Raw genomic sequence first — 19,741 nt, forward strand, 5'->3', positions numbered from 1 at the left:
TCGTCGCGGCCGACAACCGTCGACCACCGCCATCGCCAACCACCACTGGCCGCCGCCCATCGCCGCCTGTGACTACCGTCAACCGCCGAGCATCTCCCGTCGCCTCTCGTGATTGCCTCCCGCCGCCGGACGCCGCCCATGATCGTCGACCATCGCCCGATGTCGCCCACCTCCAACCACTAGCCTTCGCAGGCCGCGGTAGCCGAGTCGCTATCTCCATCCGCCGGAGTAAAAAATAAATAATAAATTTTATATTTTTAAAATGTAAATGATATTTTTAATAATAACAAATATTTTTTAAAGAAATTTAAAAAGTTCAAAAATGAAGTAGAAATTTTTCGACGGCCAACAATAATTCTTCATAAAAGATTTTCTGTTAATAATGTTTTACAAGTAGAAATTTTCGATCGTTACCAAACGAATTCCTATGATCAGAAACCAATTTCTGAAGTAGAAAAATTAACTTTTGATCAGAAGTTGATTTTTGAAGCAGAAGTGTTATCATGCCTGCCCTTACTTTTCCATCTTACCTGCTTAACTTTTGTAAAGTAGCTTCCTTGGGTCTCGCTTGTTTCTTTTCCTGCATAGTTCTTATTTCTCGCTGATAACCTGAGTTCCAACTTTTGTATAACCTGATTGGCAACTTCGTATATGCGAAGGTATAACAGACGTACGTACGATGCAGATGGAAATTGATGGATGTAATGTGGCAGCATTGTCGATGGATGGGAGACGAATATGTGAAGATCACCTTTTCATCCATCAAGAGGAGGCTTGGTGTTTGGAAATTTCAAGCCCATCCCTCAAGGGGTGAAGTTACATAACAATACAACATCAGCAGATCTCCCCATTTTGCTTTCCAAGGAGAGACCACGGTTCGCTTTGCAGGGTTAAGGTGGAGAGAGTGATTTCCTATGAAATCAAGTTTAGAAGGAGAAGAAGGTGCATCCTCACAGATGAATTAACTAATTTTCCTTCAGCACTTCAACCCTCATGAATTTAAAAAAAAGTGATGTCCTTTTGTAAAACTTGTAGATGAACCAAGAGCATGGAAATCTAGTTCTAACGCAATCGCAATCACCAGACTTGAAAACTCAGAGAAAGGCATCATCACCTCACTTCCAATTCCTAAGCTGACATATATAGTTACATGCAGTTCTCTCGTCAAGATTTGGAAAAAATATACTTGCCGGCAATGTCGGAGGAGCCAAAGGATATGACCTGTCAAGGCACTAAAGCAAATAATAATTACAAAAAAGATATATACAAGTGACATTTATTCGGTGCCTCACATCTCAGACAGAAGACTGCTAATTTTGCGAAGCTCTTTGAGAGCGGTCATCGCAGTCACCTGCCCTTTGCCAACTAATAGATTCTTCGAGTAGTTCTCCAGGGAAGCAACTTGACCCCGATCTTGCTGGAAAACCGACTCGATCACCTGCATGAGATCACATGACCACCATAAGTTGGTTTCAACAGCGTTTTGCACACCACAGAGCTCATCATAGACAGATCATTTCCAGGATCTCAACTAAACACAATCAAATAAGCACATCTGAAAGTTTTGACGATAACAAAGCAGCATTGCAATTGAACCGTCTGAATTTTCATGAGCATCAGTAATGTGCATTATGTATTATCTTTTGCATTGTCAAGCTTCCTTCAACCTCCTCATTTATAATAATGACAAGTATAAGTTGCCTCATCATACTATTGAATTTGTCAAAAGAAAAACTTGCTCGATCATAGGAAATCACAAGCTGCTGTATTTAACGGTAGTTGTTCCAGTTATAAACCTAGCAGCTGTATCGTGCTCAATCTCGCTTCACCTCATGAAATTCATCCCGTCATTCCCTCAACTTGAAGCATGCTCTAGAACTAATGTACTTAGAAGCAGCATAGGAGTATAGGGTAGAAAGAGAACAACTTCACAAAACCATTTTTAATACATTTCGTATGACAGACAAATATAACTTCCGTATTATACGGCAATAAGACGGCCACTCCACAAATTTGTTTTTCTCTATGAATGCTATACCTTTTTCTTTCGTTGGACTTGCTACATTTGCACAGAGGCGTAGATCAATGAGAAGAAAAGATACCTGAATATGTTCGATCATAGACTGTCCCAGATTCCTCAAAGTACCAATCACATTCCCATCAATAGAATCCCCTTTACTGACACCGGAAGGAATGCTGTGATCAATTACAGAACATTCTGCTGCATTGTGGTGTATGGTTTCAGCATCAGTAGATTTTGAAGTCTCAGGAGCTCCTTCTTTATCAGATGTCTCCTCAGCACTAGCATTCCGTCCCAACTTCCAAAGCCATTGGAATTTACCAGAGAGAGGCCTTCGTTCCTTCACGCCTACTGCAGCTTTTCCTGCTGGGTCGTTATTTGGTTCAGATTTTAGAGTGGTGTTGTCAGGAACATCAGAGACAGGTAGAGGTGAATCCTCCACTGTACAGCCTGTACTTTGCAGTTGATCTTCACATTCATCAAGGGATAAGTTCGAGACAACACTGCTTTTCTCAGAGTCATGGTCAATAGGACCACTAAGAGGACTAACTGGGTCAGAGAATATCGAGGAATTCTCTTCGCTCCCGCAATTTGCACTTAAACGTCTCTCCTCATCAGCACAACTAAACTCATTATGGACTTCTGATCTAGCCAAATTATCTTTAACAGAGTATTGATGCTTCTGGCCTCCATTCTGATGGCTGCTCGTCGCCTCAGCACCTTCATCAGAGCCAAGCTGCTGAGACAAATCTTCCAACAAATTACGCCTTACAGATGTCCTAGTAACCTTTTTGATGTTCTCAGCCTTAGCTGGAGATGGATCAGACTCAGTTCTGGAAAGACTCAATTTTACTTTCTCAGACCAACCCTTTTTCCTGGTCGAAACTTGTTTCTGTAAACTACCCCGTTTAAGTTCTTCTTCTTTATGCAGATTCCTCCACATCTCTTCCCAGTAGCTATCAGGTACCAAATTGAATGGAGTTTTAGGAGATATAGAGTCCGATGACAGGCTATGGCCTCTACTTACCATTCGCTTACTTTGGACAAAAGCCCCACTGGACGAAGAAGTGGTAGAAGTATTAACTTCCAGTGCGAGCACCTGCAATGACCTCGCCTTCTCTATTAGATTCGCTAGATCGACATTCTGAGGGAAGCTCAGCAATCTCTGGAGACAGGAAGTAGCATTCTCAGCAGCAAGCAGGGAAGATCTCAAGTGAAGTATCATAGAAACAGCAATACCAGCAATAAAAACTCCTCGTGATGAGCTGAGAATTCTGAAGCTAGATCCTTCATCATCTTCCGTAGTTATGTCCATTTTTCTATTGTCTTGTGCAAAAATCTCATCCCAGATTGCCAAAAGGTCTTTAAGTGCGAACTCACGACCAAATAAAACACGTAGCCAGCGAAGTGCAAAGTATTGTGGCTCAACCCCCAGCTCAATGAGGTGACTATGTAAAGATGAATCAACGGCAGATAGCAGATGGTACAGTGCAGCGGATGCCTCGATTACAGGAGGCAGGCCAGCATTAGACCCACATGCAGTTGAGTGTGCAAAGAAGTCTGCCATCGCTACAGACCCATCGACCCCACTCATCAATGCATCAAACATGCAGTAGGCATCATGTTCCATAAACTTTTCGGATAATACAATACCCAATTCACCTTCAGCACCGTAGGCATCACTTAACAATATTATCTTCTGTATCTCGGGATCAAGCTCAGTGATACTCCTCACCTTGGATGCATTTCCTTGGAAATTTCCATTCTCCAGAGTATCGGAGAACTTTTTGAAATCAAAATTATATGTAAGATCATTGTCATGAAATGATAACTCATCAAACTTGTCAGTGAAGTGCTCTTCATAAAGCTCTCTCACTTGAGAGAGCCGTTCAAGGTCAACATGGAGAACATACACCAATGGCGCCAAGAGCTCATGCATACCTGCAGAAGAAAAAGTGAGACTTAAAACCAAAGCCAAATTCAACGAACTTCCTATGTGTGAAATGCCAAAATTTTAAGCATCATCCGTTTCATCTCAGGTATTCCCTGGACGTACTTTAGATCTGTACCACTCAGTCACCAAAACAAATAAAGATACGTCGTAACTATTTATTATGCGCAGTATTTACCCTGTCTGTAACCATATTCTGGATGTCTAAGGCACCACAACAATAGTATCCTTCTTAGCATGCCTTGGCATCCCGGTGTCTGAAAGTAACTCCCATCTTCAGGGTATAAGCGTAATAAATCCTGATCGACCATCTTCTCCAGCTCAGCATTCCGAAAGAAGCGACCCCAGCTGCTGTCTGGCAATGAATAACGAACAGCTTTTCAATAACCTAGCAATGTTGTAACTTACCAGGATACACACAATCTACTGTATTCTCCTACAAAAGGTAGGACTAGACTAAATTACAATTCGGAGAAACCACATTTACCCAACGTATGGGTGCATGGAACCACATCATGTTATGTCCTAATTGTCGATTCCATATTCGCTAGCTAAATTGTGTTTATCCTATTTATGCATGCAAATGTCACCCTCTAACATAAATCTTGAAAGGCAAAATAAGGTGCAAATCCTCAATGTCCTCTACAAAAGGATCCTCTTTTCTCCATATTTTCTTCGTTCATGTCCATGGATTGGTTAGATTCTATAAATGAGCATATTTCACTAAAAAAAATCAATCATAAACTATACTAACAGTTGTTCACGAGAAGATAAAATGATGTAAATGCATAACTCTTTGAAAAGGAGCACATTAGTAGCACTAGAATTAACCTGGGTTTTGCGACAATGGATTGTCCAGTGCAAGATCAGGTGAATTACTTCCATCCTTTGAAATATGTGGATCCACCAGAAGGCGCCTCCGCAAACTTGCATATCTGAGAGATGTAAGCATAAAGAGCATAAAGCAATTAACCAAGATCAGATGGCAAAACTACATCCAAAGTTCTCATCTGATGACTAAAGCTAGCTATAAATTGCATTTAAGCAACATGTTTATGATATGAGGCACTCCCATAATGCACCCATGTGGACTCGTGACATTAAAAAGTTTCGTGCTTTAAGTGGATAGAATAATGCCCAATCAAATCTCTTGACCACCCCAGCGGATTATGCAGCAACAAGAAACATAAAATAAACAAGCCAAGAATCCTAGACCGAAATTAAGGAACGTTTTAACAAATTCATAGATCCAAAACCTAATCCTACATCTTTCCCATTTTTTTCACACAAATCCTGGATTTCAACTGACTGCAGCAAGGCTCTATAGAAAGAGAAATCTAGTTGCACAAGACCCTTGCTATTGTTCAATATTATTCAAGACTGCGGCTTCAACTTATAAGCTTCCTTGGGTTTTTTGTTCTTCTCACACTAAACAGGTCTAAGATGACAGAGCATGTAAACCCCACAGGGCTCCATCGCCATAGAAGGGAATTGTAGGCTATCAAGCATAAGCTGGAAAGCAGACGATCGAAACTTAACCCTCGAAAACTGCGCATGTTTTCATTACTGGATTAAGGACTTGGGGGATCTATGGACGAAATCACTGTTTAATGTGTCAACAGGTAGCTAAAACCCGACATTGTTATTGCTCTCCCATGTAGCAGTTCCACTTTCAGAACAGAGATCAATCTTACTCAGCTTCCATACAACGAATTCCTTTCAAATCTGACTACAAGCTGAATCACAATTTGTTTTAGCCATGAAAACAACTTCAGTAAATCGCAAAACAAAAATAAATTCATCGTGGGAAAGCAAAATTCGCGTGGGCAAAGGAAAATGCATTCTAAGCTCTCTATCACGTTCCAAGCAAAGTCACGCAGATCAAATCAATTGAACCAAAGTAAAAGAAGAAGCTCTTGAAGTTACCGTCGCCTAGTATCGGCGGTGGCACGGCGAAGATCATCGATCGAGGAAGACGGAGCAGCAGGTAAAACCCCGAGATCCAAACGCCATTGGACCCCTCTTAAACCCTCAAAACGACGACGAGCCGACGATCCCTCACTCTCCGACCTCGATGTCGGTTCCGACATGCTTCTTGGAACACCCAAGAGTCTATCAAACCCAGAGAAAAATTTCCCGACTTTATCAAAAGAATCGGCAATTTGTCCAATTACGAAAGAATTATCGAGCGAAAGATAAGTGATTTCGCAGAAACACCAAAAGGGTCGCCAGAGGGGGACAAAGAGAGAGAGAGAGAGAGAGCGAGAGAGAGAGCGAGAGAGGAAAGTTTGCGGATGAGGGAACTTGTGTAAAGGTGAAATTGGAAGGAGCCAACACAAAAATAACGAGTTGGACCAAAAGGGAAGAAAGAAAATAAATCTGGGAAAAGTCTTGTGGAGGAGAAATAACGAGATTACGTCTGCGCTTGGATAATGGTGGAATCGAACCACACTTCCATTTTCATTTCTCCTCTTCTTCCTCCCCTTTTTGTTTGTTCCTCGTCCCGAACAAGAGAGAGAAAGGAGGACAATAATTCGTTTGTTTGTTGGTGTGTATAGAGAGAGAAAGAGAAAGAGAAACAGGGGGAAGGTGGAGGAGAGAGCTTGACCTGTTGGAAGGGAAGGCGAGCTGTCGTCTTCCTCTTTAACACCTTTAACGCAATGTGAAGCTCGTGCGACTCGTTGGGAGACGCTCTCTGCGCGTGGCATATGCCCCGCGCCCACAAACGAATATTACCATTTTAACTGCTCCATTGTTTTCTCTTGGGTGGATCATGGCGCCTGTGGTTCGTCGTGGTCCGTCCATGAATTGCTCTTCGCTGTCTCACTTTCCATTTTTTCGTGTCCACCTGAGGTTGCACTTCAAAAATCAATCTTGGGTGGATGCGCAGTAATTTTAAATTCAGAGATTACAGAAAAGAGAAAATTGATCCTCCGAAATTTTACTTACGTTATCCTGTATTTTTATCATTCTCGCATGTCGATCATCCGATAAGATAATTTCGGAATACAAATAAATGCAAAACATGGATGTTATGCTGCTTATATAGATACGGTTGGCAAATGTATACTCGACAGAAGTGAGGTTGCTGGTTGAATACATGCAAATGGATAGCTGGGGAAGTCATCAGATCAAGAAATGTTTTCGCAAGAGGGATGGAACTGTGTACTTGGTCTTAGATCTTCATGGGCTCGTTGCAAGAAAGATATGCAAATTTGAAAATAAAACCCTAAAGTTCCCGGAGAATTTGGATCAAGTTAGATGTCTTTGTCTAGTTAAAATCAAAGGATTAGATTTTTTTTATTTTTTTGGGTCGAGTAAAGGATTAGATTGAGTTGCCACTTTATTCGATAAATTTCGTTTTCAGATCATGTCTTTTATTTAGGGTAATTTTAAAAGTTGTACCTATCTCTCGTGGGCGAAGTCTTGTCCAATGCAAATGAATAGAGTTCATCTACATAAAATAGAGATTAGTTGAACCAAAGATTGATTATATCGTCGCATTAAAGAAGAAAAGTTTGAAGTGCTTGATTGACTGTGGTAGTGTATTTTTAGGATTTCTGTGCATACAGAAAGGAAATGCACATGAATCTACGTGGGCTAATGTAAAATGAATGGGAAAATGTAGATGAATCAAACATGGTTTGTATCAAATTATCAATGATGGAAAGCTGAATGGCGTAAATGAGTGGGAAAATGTAGATGAGAAACTTTCACCTTGTATAGATGAATCTAGAGTAGGCATATCAAATGAGGTAGATATTGTCCAAAAAAGCAGTCTACGTTCTCCTTCGAGTATTTTTTTGTCTTGATCCCATGATTACTATACTTGCCGGGAACACAACAAAACATATAATTGAGGGAATGCATAAAGAAGGAAGGAGCATGTTAAACATCAAATAGGAATAGTACACTCAATAATGCAAAATCGAGAGAGACAAAGCTTCCGGGAAGGTGGAGCTTGACCCACGTTTGTCTTCGAAAATAATAGATAGTGATAATTGTCGCTAACAAACCATGTTACTAGTTGTTTGGTTTGACTTCTCAATCTGGATTTATAGAGTAAATATATGGGTAAAACTCAATTACGAAAATCGCATGTCTAAAAGGTTATTAAAATGTTGTCCCGTGAAAAAGTCCAACTTAAATAAGTAAACCCCGTTTTTATGAAATACACGTTATGAATTAGATATGTTGCAGGAATTCATCTTAGCCAAAAATAAATATTGATCGTTAGATTCATATCTAAAAGATGTTTTTTCTTTTGGTAAGGTATATCTAAAAGATGTTGACAATTAGTTCTTTCAAAATTGACTATTTGTCCTTCTTTTAGAGGTGTTCTAGAAATGACGGTGATTGAGTATTATTTATCATACATGTATGTGTTTTTTTGTTTTGTTTTTGGGGGTATTGAGTGATGACTGAACCTAGGTTTTCACTATTGACATCGTATTTAAGAATGGTTTAGAGCAAAAGGCGAGAGCCAAGTTAACCCCATCGTTGTGCGGGGAAGAAAATATTGTTAATTTGGTAGGTAGGATGATGTCGTTTTGCAAATAAAGATGACCCATTGACCATACGCATTATCGCAATAATAATCTAGGGAATGCTAAGATGGTCCCTCCATTGGTTGTGCGCTATCAGATATTAGAAGCACGAATCATTTCAGTGCAAGACCCTCAAAGACCCCGGAAAATTACAAAAAAAGTCCTAAACCTATTGTAATTATGCCAATTCAATCCTAAAACTTTTTTTTTTTTTGCTGATTTAGTCCTAAACCTATTGAAATTGTGTCATTTCAGTCCGTCTAGCGAATTTTGGCTCACCGATGCTAACGTGGACGCCGGCCAGACGACGATCGAATATTTTAACATTTTTTTGAATTTTTCTAATTTTTTTTTGTTCTCCCTCCCTATATCACCCCCGGTTGCCGGAGCCAAAGAAGCGGCCGGAGAGGCCGAGCCTCACCTGGCCATGGTGGAGGTCGACCTCGCCGTCGCAGGGCGAGGCAACGACGACGAGTTCGAGCCCCGCCGGGGCCGGGCGAGGCTCAAGCTCGCAAGCCCATATCCGGGCCGACGAGGATGAGCCCCGCCATGGCCGCACAAGGCCAACAAGGTCGCACCCGCCCACGGTCGGGCGAGGTTGACCCCCGCCATGGCCGGAGGTAGGGAGGGGACGGGAAGAGAAAAAAGGAGAAAAAGAAAAAGAAAGAAAAAAGAAAAGAAAATTTATAAAAATTTATAAATTTTTTTAAAAATATTAAAGAATATTCCGTCGCCGGCCAGCCGGTGTCCACGTCAATGCCGGTCGGCCAAAATTCACCGGGTGGATTGAAATGACACAATTGCAAAATATTTAGGACTAAATCGGTAAAAAAGAAGATTTATGACTGAATTGCCACAATTGCAATAGGTTTAGAACTTTTTTGGTAATTTTCCCTTAAAGACCCTCGATGGGGATTACCAGGATTCCATTGATTTGGCTCACTTATGGAAATAAAGTTGCATTATAAATAACGACGGTTGGAAAGCTCCGTGGTGGAGCCGACGAGGTGTCGATCTCTCCTGATCATCTTCCTGTTTTGTTGCATGATCAAAGAAACTAATCTTACATTTACATCGCGCGTGTGAATTTACACATTACATGCCTTTTAAGAGTCTCGTATGATCTTTTTCTTTCAAATTTGTGTCAAATTGTGTCCACGCGTAACGACACGAGGGTCTTTTGATTAATTGGATCCTAATCACCCAAAGGACTCCGGGGACCATTGGCTCTAATTCTAGACGGGGCTTGTCTCTGTTCACCCGTTCCATGTGGCTCTCCTTGCCCCACTCCACTTTGCATTTTAGTGCTTTCCATCATTAAATTCATTTGTGAACCTAAATGTTGTGCTCCTGATCTTTCAATCTTTCCTATCGCCCCCTCCCTCGTGTCGCACCAATAGTTGTCGCCCTCTTTTACGCTCCTCGACCCCTTTTATTTTCACTCCGCATTCAACATTTCAAACCCTAGAAAGTAGTCGTCAAAGTAGAATTCAAAGATCAATGCAGTTAATTTTGTTTATACATCTCGGATCCAAGCATTAAACATACTCGACGTTGGCGCTAAAGATGAGATAAACTAATGATTCATGGGTAGATCAAAAACTAATTTTTTAAGCGCCGCACCTTTAGTTTTCTGAGGGTTGAATAAACTAAAAGCCAAAGCATTAATGGTGACATCAGCTCGTGGGATAATGTCCGATATTCGGGTTAGTTTCGTGGGCGGTGAGAACCTTACTAAGTCGACAATCTTATAATATACAAAAATAAAAAACGTTAGCCTAGGAGTCGTCACGTTAACCTTCGATTAAAAGTAACAGAAATCGAAATGGGCGGCGCAAATGATTAATTGTCGTTCCATGTCAGCTTCTGATCAGATCAGAATCAGACCTTTACCCAACCCACAATTTTATTTTATTTTTAATCACGCGCAGCCGAAGACCAGCAAGTGAGAATTGAACGAGTCGCGAGTCTCTATCGTCCACATCATTCTGCCAATCAGATTTGGCGACTCTTCTTGAACGGATTTGCACGCCTCTCTCCCTCCCTCCATAAAGCAATAAATTAATGTCGTTAGTCTAATCTTTAAGCTAAAGGAGATAGAAGCATATAGAATTTGTTGGTGCGCACCATGTGCCAAACAAAAAATGGTTTTTATAGTTAAACAATTGTATATTATATTAGCTGAAAAGCATATGGTGGATCACGGAAGTTTGGAACGAGATCTCCTATTCACAAGCAAGATCGAGATATCCCGAATCGATGATCTTTACGTGTCTTCTCATTTTTTCGACCTTCTAGTTAATGGAAAATCTTGATATGCAAGTTAAAAGATTGACTAGTCTCAAAGGAGAAAGAACATCGTTCCCGAATCATTTGTAGGGATTGGGAGTGGTCCTACCCTCGATAATATAGAGAAAGCCATGAGTAGCAACATCAAACCGTTCGAGTTTATTCCAACTTGAGCAGTGAATTGCACCGACTATAGTAGATTAAATTCGCCCGGCAAGCCTTTTCACTTGTAGTATTTTCTCCATGTCTCGGATTTATTGTCCCTCCCTTATATTAAAAAAAAATTACTAAAATAGTCATAAATCTATTGTGTTTGTACCAATTCTGTCCTAAACCTTTCAATTAGACTAATTTAGTCTTAAATCCTTTCACATTGATACTAATTCAGTCAATCCGATCAATTTAGGCTGAAAATCGATTATGTGGACGCCGGCCGTCCTATGTAACACTGCTGATGCTAACTTAGACGTTTTTAAATATTTTTTTCTTTCTCTTTTCTTTTGTTGGTAGCCGATTGCAAGTTGTCGGCCATTGGACATAGGCTATGGTTAGCAAGGGTCGGCTGTGCATGGGCAAGGAAGATTAGTGGCGAGGCCCCTCTCGCCAGATCGAGCAAGGCCGACCCTCGCCCGGGTGATGTCCGGAAACGCGATGCGGACCCTCATCAAGGCTAGGGCAAGGCTCTTCGGACCTCGCCCTTGCTCGGGAGAGGCCTGGTGAGGCCAACCCTCATCCTAAACTTGGGGCGGGTTGGTGAGGCTAACCCTCACTTGTGGCGGGTTGTCGGCCACTGGATATGGGTCATGGGCGGCAAGGGTCGGCCATGCTTGGGCAAGGACGAGTAGCAGCGAGGCCCCTCTTTCCAGATTTGGCAAGGCCGATCCTCGCCCGGACCAAGGTGGCCTTGCTGGACATTGCCTTGGCGATGCCGATCCTCATCCAGGCTAGGGCAAGGCTCGCAGCACCTCCCCCTCACCCGGGAGGGTGTGGGTCTCGGGGGCCTTGTCCCCACCAAGGAGAGGCCCGATGAGGCCAAACCTCGTCCAATTGAAGCTTGACAAGGGGGTCTTGTCGGCACTCACCCTCGCCCTGATGAGGCTAACCCTTACTTGTACCGGCCACCGAAAATAGGCCATGGCTGGTGAGGGTCGGTTGTGCCTGAGCAAGGACGATCGATTGCGGGGCCCCTCTTGCTATATTTGGTGAGGCTGAACCTCGCCTAGGCTAAGGAGACCTTACCGGATATCGCTTGGGCGATGTTCGGCGACACAATGCCGACCCTCACCCGGGCTAGAGTGAGGCTCGTCGGACCTCGCCCTCCCCAAGTGGGGCTCGAGAGCCTTGCTCTCTCCCGGGCGACACTTGGCGAGGGGACTTTGCTAGCGTTTGCCCTCGTCCGTGGCTCGTGAGGGCGACTCTTGTCCAAGCGAAACCGGCCATAGCAAAAAGAAAAGGCGGGGAAAAAAAAAGAAAGCAAGAAAATTTAAAAAATATCTATGTTAGTGCTAGTGGTACCATATAACACGGTCGATGTCCACGTCGGTAATTTCTTGTCAAAATTAACCGGATAGACCGAATTGGTACTAATGTGAAATTATTTAAACTAAATTGGTCTAATTGAAATGTATAGGATTAAATTGACACAAATGCAATAGGTCTATAACTTTTTTGGTACTTAAACCCTTTTATTCAAGTACCTGCACGCTTGAAACGTGCTTTGGAATCAGCTTAATTTCTAGCTTTATCATCTACCTTTGTATTATGTTTCCTCTATTTGGAGCTCATCTTGTTTAAAATGCAATAGCAATTATGGAGAAAAAAAAAGAAAATAAAAGAGAAGGCGTATCACATCTCGAGACCCTGTAAAGTCTGCGACGCTGACTCCTTTGCTCGCACCAAAATTTAGGTGGAGGAATTGAAGGAGCTATATGAAATGTGTTTTTTTCATGCATATGTTTCTAAAGAATGCGTACGTGTTGACTTCGACTAATGCATTTGCGCCGATTCAGTACGATATGTTTGGAATTGACTGGGTAATTTTTCCTCATGGGGAGTGATGTCAAATTGTTAATAGTGAATATTCTACGGACTAATTATCGCCTGTGGATTTACTTGTATCTTCTTTCATACGTCTTTAAGTTACGTCATCCTCATGTTAAGAAATGGACGCCCTTGAGCGACCCCGCAACAACGGGGGTCGCGTGCTTAAACAGGAAAAGGACCCAAAATCAAAACAATGAGTATGCTTTGTTTGAGCTAAGTCGATAAGTGGAGGTCTTGTCTTCCATAATGAACTTTGATTGCTTAAGCTGTTATTGAGACAAGGAGGTGATTAAGCAAAATTACGGGGTCCGGGGCAAGTTAGACAGAAGCATGTATCAATCAAGTCATCATGATGAAGATGATTTAGGGGACACAATGTCATTATTTTTCTTGACAAAGCAATCTCCTTTTAGTTTTAGCTTTCTTTGATAGGCGAAAGATGTTTTCCATAAGCTGAACCGACTGTGTATAGAGCTGTCTTGTTGTTGTTGAATGCATTTGTTTCATGAAAAGTAAATGATCCGAAAATATTTTCTTAAAAATAATTATTTGTATCAATTATAAAAATGAAGGAATAATTTTTTTTATTGTCCATCAAAATATTTGGACATAAATTACTATCAACAATGAAAACATCAATCATTGACTAATTATATCAAGTGATATAATCGACCATTTTTGAGAAAATATTTTTTAGATTATTCATATTTCGCAAAAGAAATGGAGCCTTCCTCTCATTTATTCATAGACTATGTTGATGGGACAACATCATTAGAGCTACGACGTCGATAGAGATGCGGCCCATGGGAGCTCGGCTGGCAAGCATGGCTCGATCTCGGTTGGGAAGTTGGAGAGAGAGTAGTGGACAAAAGTTAGAGTGTGGCGTGTTAATTTTCAACCGAGCGAGCATCTTTTAAAACAAAAGATAAATTTATCACGTAAAGTAATCCGGTCACATCGAAGAGAAGTATAATTTAATTTACTCCCTAATTAACCAACAAGAAAAAGGGAAGATATTCCATGTTTCAACATCCTTTTATTACATCTTAAGAAAGGAATCTAGAACATTAATTTAAGGCAGGAGCAACGTAATTCATATTCATAATCTATTGAAATTGGGGCCCCCCTAACCGGTCGTCTTGTGGCGTGTTTTGACTTGACAAGTAGCTAGGAGAAAAAAAAAAAAAAAAAAGGGTTGCGGAAAAAATGTTATATAAATCAAGAAAGAGGGGTCCCACTTCCATCTTGTCTTATTGACCGAAACAGAGAAAAAGTGCCGTCTACATTTCCACCAACCCATCCGATTCTTCATCCAATCGCAACTTCAAGCCATGATAAAGAAGCAACACCAGCTGGTTCGCTTCCGGTTTGCACTTGCTATGAACTCATAAATGAGGTTGATTTTGCTGACCATGTTAGGGACGGATCATAAAAGCCCGGTATTTTCATCGAGGAGATTGCAGAAAGAAAGTTCAATTCCAAACCCTTCGATATATTTTGCTAGCTGTTGCTCTAATGAAAAACTCACGTTAACGAGTTATGGATCAAAATAAGGTTTCTAGTAGTTTTTTTGCCGAAAGTTCTCACAAGTGTACCAAGAGGTCAGATTCATCGTGAATTACACCATGTGATAAAATGAGGAGGGAGGGGCGACCGTGCACCGGCTATTGATTCAGGACCAGACGCTGCCACCGTCGAAGGGGTCCACCCAATTGCTCTCCTCTGTGTTTTCTTTGCCGCTAATTTTTCCGCATGATGCATGCTGGTTCACAATGTCCACTTTGTCGTTGACGTTCCGACTTCCTTTTTAGAGTTGTCTTCCATAGAGTGAGGCTACACGTACTGTCTCATTCATCATGTACAATTAAATTTGCCGACCAAATTGTTTTTCTTGGGGTCAATAAAAGTGCATTTCATTCATTGATAATCAAAACAAGGGCCACAAGAGTGTCCAAAGTCGTAACGTAAGGGAAAGGGGGGATTCGTTCGACGGGCCATTGCCACCCAATCCGCGGGCTGATTGGCAATCCTGGAGCAGAAAACAGGAGTCACTCCCACGCATCCGGCCCAACATCTGCTGTCAGTCCTCAACGATAGGCCGGATAGCCCATGGGCTCTCCAGTCGGCCCATGATGATCTGACTCGAGATCAGTTTCCCCCAGCTCCCGTGTCCTCTCCAGCAGCGAGAATCCGTCTCGCGCAGCTAGGGTCTCCACTAACAAGGGCCGACGGGGCTTGAAATTTCATGGCGAGACCGGCGAACAAGGAGCTCGTGAATATCCCTGCAGACCCCGGCAGCGGCCATACCATTCCGCGTAGAGTTTATGATGATGAATGAGACGAACGTGAAGCTTGACCTGTGGCCAGTTTGATCCAACATTTGAAGACCAACAGCGGCATTCAATATTGGGCCGTGAATTCAAGTCATTTTGGGCCAAACTCTGAGGCCCATTACGAGTTTTTTGGGTCAGATTCACTTTACGAGTTCGCCAGCCCCACTGTATCTCGTCTGCCTCTGCAGTCGCGAGGAGACAACACTCCGATGCAGCAATAACAACTGCAGCTTTACATCCCAGGACTAACGAGAACATTCCTTGACCAGACCAGGTGCTTCGTCCTCGCTCTTTTACGTCCTCTTGCGCTGCTTCTGTCTGCTTGTTGTTGTCCGTTTCTTTTATCCCACGAGCGATCTTCTCGCATTTACATATTGTCAGCTCTCACAAAATGAGCGCTTGGTTGCGTTTCCTCGAGAATCGGCATGTACTGGGTAGAAGTTCCTTTTTTTTTTTTTTAATAATTTTCCAGTCCTTTCTTTTCTAAGTTTCAATGTAGTTGCTTCGTAATCATTTTCCATGTTGCGCTTGTTTACATCAAACGGATGTTTGCAAGGTAGCTGTTCGACGAAATGCTTACTTGTGCTCGACCCCCTCTTTAGATTTGTTTCGATTTTAAGTCTTCGTTCCCCCTGATTGTGGGTTCCATAGAATTTTATTGGTCGCTTCGTGCTTGTAACTCATCGTTAGAATGCAGGAATTTTGACTAAAATCTCGTCAAATTCGCAGGGACAAACTGAAACCTCGGGATTAACTTACGGTCGACTGTTAGGCCAGTGAATATAATGTGTATTGGTAGCACAGTTCCTTGTTATAATGGCCTTTGGTATAGAATCCAGCCTGTCGATTTTTTTTTTTGGTCGAATGAGCCTGTCAATTGATGAGCATATAGTTTTCAAGAAGAGAAGCTCTTGTTTTACTCCCACTATAAACTTGCAGTCGCTGACTGCTCTAGTATATAATAAAACAGCTGAGATTTTGAAGAGTTGAACCCTTTAGCAAGTGGGGTGGGGCTTTGGGTTGAAATTTGTTGGTTTGATCGCCGTGTGAGTTTGTAATGATGGATGGTGGGATATCTGATGTTGAACGTATCTCTTTGATGCTTTATACATATCTTAGACTAATAACACAAGCACCTAGGTGTTCTACTTCCTAATTTTTATGTGACATATCGATCTCTCATAAGAACATAAGAACTTATCGTGGACTTCATTGTGATGCAGCATTTGGGCCTTCTGCATGATAGGAAGTTTAACCGAAGCGTCCAGAAGGCGGCTCTGGTTCTTATAAAACTCAAATGGGTGAACAGTCAATTTTTGATAGGATGATGTGTAATCTTCGTGCAACATGCAAGTATGAACATCATCCTCTTTCTTCACTTTATTTCTTTTGTTTGCTCATCATTCTCCACATTTGAATGTTGAGTCTATGAGAAATTGATATTTGCACTATTCTGCATGTTCTTGAAAAGTTGCCCTCGATTTAAACCCCTTTGGCAGTGGTTTTCTATCTAAGCATATTTTGTATGTGCTTTATCTATTTAGCAAGCATTCTTTGTAAATCAGAATGGTGACAACGAAGAACTTGCTAACCTTGATAATGGTGCTTGACTTAACGAAGAACTTACGGTGTACAGTTTTCAGTGTGTAAATGCTCAAGCAGGATTATGATTTTTCAGCACCTGCTTTTTAGCCATTGCCTTTCAAACTCCTGTCTGATCAAACATCTTGTCCATGGATCTCATTGTCAGTTCTCATTTTCCTTTAACAAAACCTCCATAGATACTATACTGGTTATCCAAAGGATCTTGGACCATCACGTTTGGTTCATTTCACGTCGGAACGTGAGTTTGTGCAACTTCTTCATCAAGGTCATCCTGTGGTTGTCGCATTCACGGTCAGGTATCATGTTACTTTTGCCTCTTTCATTTTTCTTCTCCTCAACATTTTCCCCATGTTTCTGACCATACTGATGATACAGAGGTAATTACACTAAGCATTTGGACAAAGTGCTGGAGGAAGCAGCTGTTAAATTTTATCCTCATGTGAAATTTATGAGGGTAAGTCAGTTTTTGACATATGTGCAGTGAACGTGTTAGCAAATAGGTCTTTTTATATAATGTTGCCTTAGTTGGCTGCTCTACATTTGTATCTCTTGAACTTTTGATATTTCAATTTCCCTTGGTTGTCCATATCCAGTTTTTGGAATTTAGTCTTTATGATGAAGAATTAGCTCGATATGCATCTGTTTCTTGTGCACACTTTTCAGGTGGAGTGTCCAAAATTTCCTGGGTTCTGTATATCACGGCAGAGGAAGGAATATCCGTTTATTGAGATATTTCATAGTCCTGAACAGGCAAGAGGAATATCCCTTTGTCATATAAATATTGTCATTCTTCTATCTCATTTCCACTGCATTATTGCCGCCTCTCTACTTGCGTCTTTAATGTGTTATTCTTGTCGGGATGGATTCAAAACCAAGACCACTCAACGAGCACCTTCCTTCTGGAAGTTTTCAGAAGCATTGGTGATCATGTTTGGATTACTCATTCACCCAGAATCGCAATATTATCCATAAAACTTGGATCCCTTCAATTTTTTTTTTTTTTTTCGGTATCAAAATTTTCCTTTATATATATGTATACTGCTATGCACCTCTGAAACTGCAGTATGCAGATGGGACTTGCACATTTCACTATCAACTGAAACTGCTTCTTGATGTCTTGGTTAAGCAGGCTTCTGACCAGGGAAGAATTGCTGATCCTAATATTACAAAGTACTCTGTCAAGGTTCTTCCAGTAAGTTTGAAACTTGTTTGAGGTGTAGCGTCAGTGAAGTGATGGGTTGCTTAAGTTGATGTCATGCATATTGCTTTCTTAATTAGATTATAGTTGGGACGACCTTTCACTTGTAGTATATTCGCTTTTCATCAACTACATTTTCAGAATAAACTTGAAACCACCTGGAATGAGTGAGTGTCAAACCTGCTTGTGGTTGGGCTAGTGAATGCAGTCTCCTAAATGCGTAGAAACTAGGAAAGAATCTGGTTGTCATTATATATTCTTCCGCCTTTGCTTTTAGGTTTTCCTGATAATACATTTCTCCTATTTTCTTCCCAGTTCAATTACGACCAAAGTGTGTACGGGTTCAGAGAATATTTCAAGCGCCATGGAATAAAGACATCAGATCCTGTTTAAAGTTGGCGATGAGTATGGTTTGCAACTTAGGTAATCAAGGCAGCCAGTCCTCTTGTAGAGAATGAATAAAGTTTCTGTACATTTCGGGTGCTCCCCTTTGTGTTCTTGATGTAGCCATATCTGAAGCACGATGAATCTAGTGATAAATACTTCAAAATTCTCTGGTTATACTGTTTAGCTGTAGTCAACAGGTTATTAGGCTCGGATCTTTAAATGACTTGCGTGAACAGTGCACTCTGGCATTAGATATTATTATCAAGGGACGTGGAAGCGACATGCTTAAGCTTTTGGTTGGGTTATTTGACAGAAATTCGAACTTTTGAATGAGAAACAACTTTTTTCTCCCTCGTGGGTACCCCCATTTAAGTGGCTGAAGGAACCCGGGTGCAATAAGTCTACCAATTTTGGTATGTCGGATGATAAATTGTTTCTACTACCATAAGTAGTTAAACAATCCCCACCAAAAGTTTTAAGAAGATTGTGGGTGGTACGCTGCATTTCTGGTCTTTCAACTCTATCTGTTATGAGTGTTTTGCGTTACCTGTTATGATATGTCGGGTTCTTTTTCTTGTTTTCTACAAATCCAATTCATATTACGCAAAATGAATCTAAATTGTTGTAATATAACGTGCGCGGAAGCTAACCCAGATCTTGCAAATAAATCAATGCGAAAAGCCACGAGAAATAACGAGGAACGATAAATGACACCAGGGATTACGTGGTTCGGTCCGAATATCGGTACCTACATCCACGGGAGAGCAAGCAAGAACAATCCACTATAATCGGAGAATCGGAATTACAATTGCTCAATACGCTCGTGTTTCCCGCACCTAAATTATACCCAAACCCAAAGTGTTTACAAATAAACAACTTAATTGGATATAACAAAATAAAACTCACGAAGCAAATCTTCTCTCTTCAGACTTCTTCGTGGAAGAGCCTCTCGGCAGAAGAACAAGACTCTCTCTTGTTATTCCTCCTTTTATGCGTGGCTCTTCGTTCACAGAAGAAAACCCACGCTTTATACATGAGAGCAATAATGAGGATCAACCAAATCACCTTTGATCGGGACCCACCTGTTTCTTTTTCTTCTTTCTCTTCCTCCTCTTCTTACGAAGGCTTCTGCTAGGGATAGATAAAAGAAAGAAAACCCTCTTTCTTTTACTCCATGGGCTCCACAATAAAATATATTATTTAAGCCCCTCTCTTTTTGTCAAACTCTTGATCTACCATTACTCTCTGATGAAGGCTCTTGCACCTTTCATTTACTCTCTTTTGTCTTGTGGTGCCACCAACAGTTTTAAACTCGAGACATATTTAACATAAATAACCTTGCATGGACCATGCTGTGAGGTTCATTGG

The 19,741-nt window shown here is 41.4% G+C and overlaps 2 protein-coding genes across 5 annotated transcripts; one reads left to right on the plus strand and one right to left on the minus strand.

The window, feature by feature from the left end:
- Positions 1-1,094: 1,094 nt before the first annotated feature.
- On the minus strand, positions 1,095-6,377 carry LOC115744600. The gene is made up of 6 exons (XM_048277422.1): positions 6,247-6,377; positions 5,898-6,208; positions 4,803-4,906; positions 4,150-4,326; positions 2,103-3,961; positions 1,095-1,438 (listed from the first exon to the last, which is right to left on the minus strand). The coding sequence occupies exons 2-6, from the start codon at positions 6,059-6,061 to the stop codon at positions 1,289-1,291; spliced, it is 2,454 nt and encodes an 817-aa protein (XP_048133379.1). The 5' UTR covers positions 6,062-6,208; positions 6,247-6,377; the 3' UTR covers positions 1,095-1,288.
- Positions 6,378-15,361: 8,984 nt separating this feature from the next.
- On the plus strand, positions 15,362-18,547 carry LOC115744638. 4 transcript variants are annotated; one of them, XM_030679913.2, is made up of 7 exons: positions 15,362-15,452; positions 16,407-16,536; positions 16,965-17,084; positions 17,164-17,242; positions 17,452-17,538; positions 17,918-17,980; positions 18,302-18,547. In XM_030679913.2, exons 2-7 carry the CDS (start codon positions 16,481-16,483, stop codon positions 18,377-18,379), a joined length of 483 nt encoding a protein of 160 aa, XP_030535773.1. In that variant the 5' UTR covers positions 15,362-15,452; positions 16,407-16,480; the 3' UTR covers positions 18,380-18,547. The 4 variants fall into 4 exon arrangements, with proteins under 4 accessions (XP_030535773.1, XP_030535775.1, XP_030535772.1 ...); XM_030679915.2 differs by having other exon boundaries at positions 15,365-15,449; positions 16,404-16,536; XM_030679912.2 differs by having other exon boundaries at positions 15,368-15,457.
- Positions 18,548-19,741: the final 1,194 nt, after the last annotated feature.

Source organism: Rhodamnia argentea, chromosome 4, assembly GCF_020921035.1.
Source record: "Rhodamnia argentea isolate NSW1041297 chromosome 4, ASM2092103v1, whole genome shotgun sequence".
Taxonomy (NCBI): Eukaryota; Viridiplantae; Streptophyta; class Magnoliopsida; order Myrtales; family Myrtaceae; genus Rhodamnia; species Rhodamnia argentea.

What these genes read in the sequence shown, in the direction of transcription:
- LOC115744600 (XM_048277422.1), bottom strand. Translation starts at nt 6,061, where the DNA reads ATGTCGGAACCGACATCGAGGTCGGAGAGTGAGGGATCGTCGGCTCGT. An exon ending in TCCATTGTCGCAAAACCCAG is followed by an intron (nt 4,327 to 4,802) that starts GTTAATTCTAGT and finishes ATTCATTGCCAG; the next exon opens with ACAGCAGCTGGGGTCGCTTC. An exon ending in CTATGATCGAACATATTCAG is followed by an intron (nt 1,439 to 2,102) that starts GTATCTTTTCTT and finishes GATCTCATGCAG; the next exon opens with GTGATCGAGTCGGTTTTCCA.
- LOC115744638 (XM_030679913.2), top strand. Translation starts at nt 16,481, where the DNA reads ATGGGTGAACAGTCAATTTTTGATAGGATGATGTGTAATCTTCGTGCA. An exon ending in AATCTTCGTGCAACATGCAA is followed by an intron (nt 16,537 to 16,964) that starts GTATGAACATCA and finishes AAACCTCCATAG; the next exon opens with ATACTATACTGGTTATCCAA. An exon ending in CTCATGTGAAATTTATGAGG is followed by an intron (nt 17,243 to 17,451) that starts GTAAGTCAGTTT and finishes CACACTTTTCAG; the next exon opens with GTGGAGTGTCCAAAATTTCC.